This window comes from Rhinichthys klamathensis, unplaced genomic scaffold (genome assembly GCF_029890125.1).
Source record: "Rhinichthys klamathensis goyatoka isolate OS25496 unplaced genomic scaffold, OSU_Roscu_1.1 h1tg000504l_1, whole genome shotgun sequence".
Lineage (NCBI taxonomy): Eukaryota > Metazoa > Chordata > Actinopteri > Cypriniformes > Leuciscidae > Rhinichthys > Rhinichthys klamathensis.
The window spans coordinates 1202501-1212346 of NW_026606985.1; the positions used below are offsets into that span (position 1 = coordinate 1202501).

Below are 9846 nucleotides of genomic sequence, written 5' to 3' on the forward strand. Positions count from 1 at the left end.
TGCTCCATTTCTATGGTTTTGATAGTGCTTTAGAAATCAATTTGTTTGAGATGATAGCTGTACACTAACAACTGCTCAACAAGCCAGAGCACCCTAGCGAATGCATAGCAATGTGTTAAAAACACTCTAGCAACTGTAGAACACATCCACTGTATTGCAAGGCCCTAGTAGTAACCATGATAGATGTACACTAACGACCGCTCAACAAGCCAGAGCACCCTAGCGACCGCATAGCAACTGTAGAACACATTATCCACTGTATAGCAACACCCTAGCAACCATGATATAATTATACTAACAACCGCTCAACAAGCCAGTGCACCCTAGCGACCACATAGCAACGTGTTAAAGACACTTTAGGAACTGTAGAACACATTATCCACTGTATAGCAACATCCTAGCAACCATGATAGAAGTAAACTAATGACCACTCAACAAGCCAGAGCACCCTAGCGACCACATAGCAACTGTAGAATACATTATCCACTATATAGCAACACCCTAGCAACCATGATATAATTATACTAACAACCGCTCAACAAGCCAGAGCACCCTAGCGACCACATAGCAACGTGTTAAAGACACTTTAGGAACTGTAGAACACATTATCCACTGTATAGCAACATCCTAGCAACCATGACAGAAATACACTAACAACCACTCAACAAGCCAGAGCACCCTAGCAACTGCATAGCAACGTTTTAAAGACACTCTAGCAACTGTAGAACACATTATCTACTGTATAGCAACACCCTAGCAACCATGATAGAAGTACACTAACAACCACTCAACAAGCCAGAGCACCCTAGCGACCACATAGCAACGTGTTAAAGACACTTTAGGAACTGTAGAACACATTATCCACTGTATAGCAACACCCTAGCAACCATGATAGAAGTACAATAACAACCGCCCAACAAGCCAGAGCTCCCTAGCGACCACATAGCAACGTCACAACGTGTGAAAAACACTCTAGCAACTGTAGAACACATTATCCACTGTATAACAAAACCCTAGCAACCATGACAGAAGTACACTAACAACCACTCAACAAGCCAGAGCACTCTAGTGACCGCATAGCAACTGTAGAACACATTATCCACTGTATAGCAACACCCTAGCAACCATGTTAGAAGTACACTAACAACCGCTCAACAAGCCAGAGCACCCTAGCGACTGCATTGCAATGTGTTAAAGACACTAGCAACTGTAGAACACATTATCCACTGTATAGCAACCGTGATAGAAGTACACTAACAACCTCTCAAGAAGCCAGAGCACCCTAGCGACCGCATAGCAACGCCCTAGAGACAGTAACGACTGTGTGTTTTCAGATTGGCGACGAGGAGTCGCTCCTGCCAGCTAAACTGAGGGCGGGGCTTCTGACGAGACTGTCCGCACGCACACGCCACGCCAGTGAGTTCAGCCCTACGGTAATCACGCCCACTTCCTGTTAGACTCCCGCTCACTTCCTGTTGTTGTGTTGTTTTCCGGCAGCCACAGACGAGCTGAACCGGCTGGTGTCCGAGGCTTTCCTGACCGTCTTCATCAAGACCGTGGGCCACTTCTCAGAGCACGTCAAGAGCCGCCAGTTCCAGAAGAAGAGCTTCCTGAAGGCCGTGGATCATCGAGCGCACCTGAGCTTCATCAAACTCTTCATCCAGACGCAGATGTTCGACCTCTTCATACAGGAGGAGGAAAAGCAGCCCAACCCGAACGGTAAGAGCTAATGCTTCCAGAACGCTAGTTACTCTGGAAATAAGAGGATCCTCAAGTCGAGTCGAGTCAGCTCATTTATACAGCGCTTTATAAAACACAGAGTGTTTCAAAGCAGCTTTACAGAGATAACAGGACAATAATGGAGCAAAGTTTGTTTCCAGAAGAAAATAGTGTCACAGTCCAGCTTAAGTAAGTTCAGTGATGCTTCAGTGTTGTTGTAAAAAAAGTTATTAATTTAGTTCATTTATATATTTAGCCGCTCTGGAGTAAACCGTGATGTCATCGTCCAGCTCAGCTCAGTTCTCATATAATGCTGTCAAAGCAGGAGATCAATAATATTGTTGAATATTAAATTAGATGTCCTCAACTAAGCAAGACAATGGCAATAAAGGCGAAAAAAGGCGACAAGTCGTAAACAAAACCAACCAGCAACGAGGAGAATCACAACTTTGATTTGAAATCAGACAAAGGGCTTCAGTGAGGGAAAGAACTACAATCCCATGAAGCATTGCAAACAGAATCATTAAACTAAAAACAATGGAGAAATATAAAACCGCTTATTTAAAAATGGTGATTATGTATACAAAACAACATATTTTAAGTATTTTGAGAGTGACTTGATTGTCATTCGCAGTGTTTCATTGGAGTGGGCGGAGCTAAAGAGATCTTTTGCTTGTTTCGACTCTGATTGGTGGAATTTTTGCACGGCATTATGGGTAATGTAGTTTCCCCCCGTGAATTTAGTTAAACACGACTTCGACAACAGCAAATACCATCAATGAACAACCTCGTCACTCGTTTAGGTTTACAAGTTATCGTAAAAAATAACACAATTTAACTGAGCGAGTTTTTACTTCCAGAACCCGACTTTTGCGCTCTATTTCTCTGGGAACCAAATCATAACATTCGTGAAACGCTACATTTAGGTCTTATTTTTATAACCAAACACTAATGTTTATATAACTAAAACACTATATAAAATTCACAATAAAACCTAAACAGGACATACATAAAGAATTAGGGATGCACCGATATGAAAATTTTGGCCGATACCGATAATTCTTTATATTTGAAAGCCAATAACCGATAATTCTTTATACTTAAAGGCTGATAACCGATAATTCTTTATACTGGAAAGCCAATAACCGATAATTCTTTATACTGGAAAGCCAATATCCGATAATTCTTTATACTGGAAAGCCAATAACCGATAATTCTTTATACTGAAAAGCCAATATCCGATAATTCTTTATACTGGAAAGCCAATAACCGATAATTCTTTATACTGGAAAGCCAATAACCGATAATTCTTTATACTGAAAAGCCAATAACCGATAATTATTTATACTGGAAAGCCAATAACCGATAATTCTTTATACTGGAAAGCCAATAACCGATAATTCTTTATACTTAAAGGCTGATAACCGATAATTCTTTATACTTAAAGGCTGATAACCGATAATTCTTTATACTGGAAAGAAAATAACCGATAATTCTTTATACTTAAAGGCTGATAACCGATAATTCTTTACACTTAAAGGCTGATAACCGATAATTCTTTATACTGGAAAGCCAATAACCGATAATTCTTTATACTTAAAGGCTGATAACCGATAATTCTTTATACTGGAAAGCCAATAACCGATAATTCTTTATACTGGAAAGCCAATAACCGATAATTCTTTATACTTAAAGGCTGATAACCGATAATTCTTTATATTTAAAAAGCCGATAGCCGATATATTGGACGATAAATCTAAATCAAAATTTTTATATCATTTTTGAAAGCCTGATTACAAAACAAAAGTCTCATCGTTAAAATTCACGCCCCAAACACATGTTCTCTTGTCATTATGATGTTATGTAGCCGATATGACAGACTTGCGCTGCGCTGAACTGTATTTCAGTGATTTTAATCATATTTTAAGGAATTGAAAAGCATCATGTTGAACAGTGCGCATCTGAAGAGTCTCAGCTGAGGGAAATAATACATTATTTATCGGCTTTAATATATCGGGCAAATGTTCGTATCGGGCCGATAACGATAACGTTAAAATGATCATATCTGGGCCGATACCGATACGGTGGCCGATATCCCGTGCATCCCTAATAAAGCATTATGGGAAAGGGTCAGAAGTAATTGACCCTTGGATCTCTGGATGTAACATCACACCCTGATTGGTTCAAATGGACTTTTTCTAGTGCTTCGGAGGGATAAATACGGCTCTGTTTACTTCTGGAAAGGTTATTCTATTGTTATGCCAAAAGAAGAAGTGTTTAACCTTTGAAGACGGCAGAAGCTTCACTGTGTGTGTGTGTGTGTGTTCTCTCTGTAGGGTTCTTCCAGCGGAAGGTGTCGGAGCACCGCGAGAGGAAGAAGAGGGAGAGGATGAAGGACCGCTGGGTGCGCGGCGTCGTGGTGTAAGCGCTTCCCACAACACTTTTAATCAACAATCAGAGAATCGCTGGTGAATATTTAACGCTGTTTATTTGTATTTTGTTTTAATGTAATAAAATATAAAGTACAGATGCTGTTCAGTGTGAGCGAGTCTCATATTGTACCTCATTAAAAGAACAAAAGTAGGAAATTATATTATACTATTATACAAATTGAAGCTTGTTTTTACATTGTGACATTATTTTTATGACATTAAACACATTTAAACCCTTTAATTCGCATGTCTGGGTGTATTACTTTAGTCTTTTTTAATATGATCAATGATGATTCTCATTAGTTATTATTTATTAGTGCTGTGCAACGATTAATCGCATCCAAAATATGTTTGTGTTTACATAATATAAGTGTGTGTATAATTATTTTGTATATATAAATACACATATTTGCATATATTTATACATAATTTATATTATATATATATAAATATTTTATATGTAAATAACACATTTTTCTTAAATATATACATGCATATGTGTGTATTTATATATATACAAAATAATTATACACAGTACACACACATATGTTATGTAAACACAAACTTAATTAATCATTGTACAGCACAATTATTTATATTAATAAAAAATATTACATGAAATTAACATTTATGGAGTGTGAAATATGACCCAGTAATGTTTTTGCACCTAATTTAGTTTTAATGAGGCTATTAGGCCTTTTTAGAGTGATATAAAAGTACAGAATAGACTATAAAACATGTTTCCAGCAGAAAGGAGTGTAAAACATCTGCATTAAATCACAGAATATGCAGAGCATTCATTTCAGACGGTTGTACAGATGTTAGTGTGAAGTGTGAGGTGTGTGTGACGCTCGAGGTGTGTGTGGTCTCGAGGTGTGTGTGACGCTCGAGGTGTGTGTGGTCTCGAGGTGTGTGTGACGCTCGAGGTGTGTGTGGTCTCGAGGTGTGTGTGACGCTCGAGGTGTGTGTGGTCTCGAGCCCGGAGCGATCAGATGCTGCCGGCGAGGAGCGGCGACGTCTCCGTCCGCCCGCGGGATGAAGCGGGGCGGTGATGATGCGAGTCGTAAAGATGGTTGCTCTGAAGTTGCGCCTCGGCTCGTAGATTGATCTTCTGCGGAGACACACACACACACACGTGAGACGCGTTCAGAAGGTGTGTATCGTCAGATGTGAGGTGCCTTACCTTGAAGTCTCGTATGTAGGTGAGGAAGAAGCTGACGAAGGACAGCGCGAGAGACCACTCAGAGATGGTGCTGACGATGTGCGGCGTGAACCCCTGAAAACGACAAAAACACTCGAGAACCGGAATCGAAGACTTGTTCGAATAACGCTAACGCTAGCACTGCGGTGGAGAGTTGGACTCACGGGTTCTCCGGGCGTCCAGTGGAGCTTCTTGTTGACCTCGACTCCCGGTAAAGAGCTGTACATGATCACGGACGACACGAACACTGAGAGAATCAAGGAACCAACCACATTCAACATAAACGCTACGCTTCCCAGCATGCAGCGGGTGAAGGATACTGCTAATGATGCTGGCTAGCGTCCAGCCGGCGATGCTCAGGCGCGTCCAGAACACGGCTCTGCTGTGGACGTGCGGCTGCATGAGGAACGACAGCAGCGTCTGGACGAACACGTACAGCGCGCCCACGCCGAACGTCAGCACGGCGCCCACCAGATGCATCGAGAACAGAGTGGTTTTCTGGGAACGACACGGCACACGGTTAGGTGCGGGAATCTGCACATGGCTGTTCAGACCGAACACGAACATTTTTCATTTCCTTTCCATCACACTGCGAAGAAAACTGGCCAACCAATAAGATTCGTGCATTTGGACTATTCTGCTACGCGACAGCGAATAGAAGAGAAGAACTACAGAAGCGTAACATCAGAACAGAAGAATTACCTTCAAAAATCAGAGCGAATATTCATGCTGAAAATGAATTTTTTGTATTTTAACATTTTATTTATTTATTTTATTTAAATTGGCCAACCAATCAAATTTGCGCAATTTTTTTTCTGGAAGCAACTCTGAACACGAATCGGACATGAAAAATCAGACATTTTATTATTTTAATATAAACGAACGGCAGTTAATGCGTCTGTTCAGACACAAACATTTGCATGTCATCAATGCGACAGATTGACTGCGAAGAAAATTGGCCAACCAATCAAATTTGCACAATTTTTTTTCGGAAACGGCTCTTTCTGTATTGTTTGATAAACATTGTTTTTTGCATTTTTTATTGGTCTGAACATACGAATCGAATGCGTAAAATCAGACCGAATTTTAATGGGAAATATTTTCGCGTTGGTGCGAATTGGCGAATATTTGGTGCGAAAATTATGAGCGATAAACATTTTAGTGTAAATGAATGGCGGTAAACAGAGGAACCGAATGAAGATCCAGACCAAATTTTCATGCCGAACTTTTATTTCTGTAATTGAACATTGCGTTTGGTGTCGTCAATGCGACAGATTGACTGCGTAAAAAAGTTGGCCAACCAATTAAATTTGCGCTATTTTTTTCCGGAAGCGGCTCTTTCTGTGTTGTTTGATAAACACCGTAGCAGATTAAAAAAAAATCAGAATGGCTGTTTGAAAACATATAAATATTGTTTTTTGTTTGAATTTGTATGAACACACAAATTAAATGCGAAAAATCTGACAGAATTTCGATGCTAAACATTTTTGTGTTGGTGTGAACTGGAGAATATTTGTTGCGAATATTTTAATGCGGCTGTTAATGCGTCTATTCAGACTTATTTGCAATAAAACTGGCCAGCCAATAAGATTCATGCACTTGGACTATGTCGCTAAATCAGAGCGAATTTTTATTTGTGTTGGTCTGAACATCAAAGCACACACACTGTACGTACCTGGAAGTTTGCTACGACGCACATGCCGAACGAGCTTCCGCAGCCCAGAACGAGCCCGGCCCGATTGAGGCGGTTCAGACGAGTGTCGGCACCGTCCACCAGGGCCTGGAGCTGCTTATAGCGCACGTACATCGTAGCGACACCTGCAGGAGAACACGCAGCATTACATCCCTGAAGCACACACACACACACACACGTCAGCGTGAGCTCATACGGGTCTCAGTACCTAAGAACGCCGACACATTGAGCATGAGTCCAAACACGCATCTCTCCGGCGCCATCGTCCCGGTGTCACTGCAAGCACAACACCAAACACACTCAGAGGTCAAAGGTCACAGGTCAGATTTTATGTGTGTTTTATCTTAAACATAAAGTAGCCTGATCCTGTTTGATCAAGGCGTGCCACTGTTCTGACTCGTCCAATTTACAGCATCAATTTTCCATATCGCATCAAAATCCTGTCTAGTCATTGTATGCATTTGAAATATAGAGTTGGGTTCTGTTTTAATGGACCTAAAATAAACAGAGTTTAATATACAGGTTTGTGGCCCTTAATTTCTTTTTATTAAATAACCACTTGTAAACTTATGTTCACTGTTCTTTTTTTTATAAATATAGGATCTATTTTCATTGAGTTGAATCGAGAATCGAATCGAAAATCGAAATTTAATCAAATTGAGAGTTTGCAAATCGAAATCGAATTTAGAATCGAAATCGAATCGAGAGCTTGCGAATCTAAATCGAAAACCGAATTTAGAATCGAAATCGAATCGAGAGCTTGCGAATCGAAATCGAAAACCGAATTTAGAATCGAAATCGAATCGAGAGCTTGCGAATCGAAATCGAAAACCGAATTTAGAATCAAAATCGAATCGAGAGCTTGCGAATCGAAATCGAAAACCGAATTTAGAATCAAAATCGAATCGAGAGCTTGCGAATTGGATGCCCCGCCCATGCTCACCTGATGTAGGGCACCAGCGGGTCCACGTGTCTCAGGACGACGGCCGTGATGTAAGCGAAGATGAAGGTGGCGGAGGTCCAGATGACCAGCGCCACGGGCAGAACACACAAGCCCTCCTGAAACCACCACATGTTCCTGAAACACACACCTCGTATATTAGAACCGGACGGTTCCTCTTCTCGCTCCCGCAGAGAGCATCATGGGTATTCTGGGTGAGTTTCTGCTTTTCACTTCTGCTGTGACGCCCAAACTGTTACAATGTACATGTTCAATAAAACAATCCACAGACTAAAACTTGAGGGAAAAGTTCAAATTAAAGAAATGGTTAAAAAAAAAACACTAGTGGATGTTTAGACATACAGCATGATAATATGTTTATAATATATTCAACATTCGAAGTGGATAAAAAAAAAAAAAGTTGTACTAAGACTAGAACGAGTATTTTTCAAAATTAATGGATAGGCTAACTTTGATGAAGGTTTTGATCCACTTCAAATGTTGACCACTGTGTGTGTGTGTGTGTGTGTGTGTGTGTGTGTGTGTGTGTTTGTGTGTGTGTATATATATATAGCTGACATTTGATAATGGCAACCCGCATGGAATATGAATATGGTAATCAATCAGTACCATGGTATTTGCATTGTTAGGTTATTTCATGTTAAGGGTGCTTAAATTTACCAAAAGGTTTAATACATTCAAATTTAAAGCAATTGTTTCGCTACAGATTTCTTTGGTTTCACTTTCTATTACAGATAAATAAAGTGACGTGTTCTGGCTACTGTATTACTGCTAATGTCTCATTCAAATCGGTCTGAAGTTTAAAACAAAATCAGATTTAAATGTCATAATTATGATTTGATATCATGATGAACCGTTAGTGAGGAACAGCTTTACCTGTCAATCAAACAGCTAGATGATCATCCCTCAGTCTGAACAAAGGCATTTTAAATCCCCTATGAAAGACTTTATATCTTGTTAGTGGTTATATTTCATTGTTTAATGTTTCTATGTCCTCTTTATTCGTTTAATGCTCAGAATTCACTGTTTATTGTGTTCCTGTTTTCCTTCCGTGAGTCGTTCCGCGCATTTCCGATCAAACTCACGAGACTCGCGGAGAACCCGGATGTGGAACATTTCGGCGGGTCGCCAGCGCGGGGAAAATCCCCCTCAACACGATAATACTGCGATTTTGGCTAAATATTACGTAGAATTTAAGATTATTTTAAAAATAACTCCTTATTTTCATTAATTTATCGGCATATATTGTAAAAGTACTGTGGTGGTATTATTTATGGAAGCCCATTTCAGCCACAAATGGGCTGAAATTATGTTTTAATCATAATTATGACATGACATAAAAAGTAGTAACTAAAGTCATAATAATCTGGATTTATACGTACTTTCTTACAATTTTCATGCTCAATTTTCATGCTCAATATAAACCGTTCATATACATTTTCTTCTCCAAAGAGTCTGTTCCATTCCAGCTGCGTTTTTAGCTATATAGCTATACTTTATAGCTATACTATTACATCTTAATTAGGCTTTGGGTAAGTGAACTTTTGCTGAAGTACTTAAAAACAAAACAAACAAACAAAAAACACCAGGTATCATAAATATAGCAATCTTTATTTTACAGGAGCGTTTATTCAAAAATCAGAGCAATGTTACAATCAAATCAACAGTTAGTCAGAAACAGGCGATTTACATAACTAATAACACTGAGTATGTCTTCAGAGAAACAAACAAACAAAAATAACATTGGACGTTTCCATCTGCAAGATTTAATGAGTGCTTAAATCCGTTGTCCCGTTTAAAGTGAAAGGATTTGGCAACAAGCGACAGAATCAAAGCTTAT

At 39.6% G+C, this 9846-nt stretch overlaps 2 protein-coding genes and 1 long non-coding RNA gene across 4 annotated transcripts in view; 2 read left to right on the plus strand and 1 right to left on the minus strand.

Moving 5' to 3' along the window:
* Window positions 1-4392, plus strand: part of dennd2db (DENN/MADD domain containing 2Db) — a 26962-nt gene extending 22570 nt beyond the window's left edge. The window contains exons 11-13 of the mRNA XM_056237908.1: window positions 1335-1416; window positions 1498-1719; window positions 4056-4392. Of these exons, the coding sequence (XP_056093883.1) occupies window positions 1335-1416; window positions 1498-1719; window positions 4056-4144 (393 nt within the window). The 3' untranslated portion in view covers window positions 4145-4392. The remainder of the gene's footprint in view (window positions 1-1334; window positions 1417-1497; window positions 1720-4055) is intronic.
* Window positions 4393-4956: 564 nt separating this feature from the next.
* On the plus strand, window positions 4957-5472 carry LOC130072699 (uncharacterized). The gene is made up of 2 exons (XR_008804156.1): window positions 4957-4993; window positions 5137-5472. It is a non-coding gene; the product is annotated as an uncharacterized LOC130072699 (long non-coding RNA).
* dram2b (DNA-damage regulated autophagy modulator 2b) lies at window positions 4957-9096 on the minus strand. Of its 2 annotated transcripts, XM_056237916.1 has the most exons (9): window positions 8883-9095; window positions 7989-8123; window positions 7254-7321; window positions 7028-7170; window positions 5673-5850; window positions 5517-5599; window positions 5335-5427; window positions 5137-5262; window positions 4957-4993 (listed from the first exon to the last, which is right to left on the minus strand). In XM_056237916.1, the coding sequence occupies exons 2-8, from the start codon at window positions 8117-8119 to the stop codon at window positions 5140-5142; spliced, it is 819 nt and encodes a 272-aa protein (XP_056093891.1). In that variant the 5' UTR covers window positions 8120-8123; window positions 8883-9095; the 3' UTR covers window positions 4957-4993; window positions 5137-5139. The 2 variants fall into 2 exon arrangements, with proteins under 2 accessions (XP_056093891.1, XP_056093890.1); XM_056237915.1 differs by lacking the exon at window positions 4957-4993 and having other exon boundaries at window positions 5050-5262; window positions 8883-9096.
* Window positions 9097-9846: the final 750 nt, after the last annotated feature.

Coding starts and splice junctions, on each gene's coding strand:
- dram2b (XM_056237916.1), bottom strand. CDS start 8,119: ATGTGGTGGTTTCAGGAGGGCTTGTGTGTTCTGCCCGTGGCGCTGGTC. Junction 5,428..5,516: donor ACTGGACGCCCGGAGAACCC/GTGAGTCCAACT, acceptor TGTCGTTTTCAG/GGGTTCACGCCGCACATCGT. Junction 5,263..5,334: donor CCTACATACGAGACTTCAAG/GTAAGGCACCTC, acceptor GTGTCTCCGCAG/AAGATCAATCTACGAGCCGA.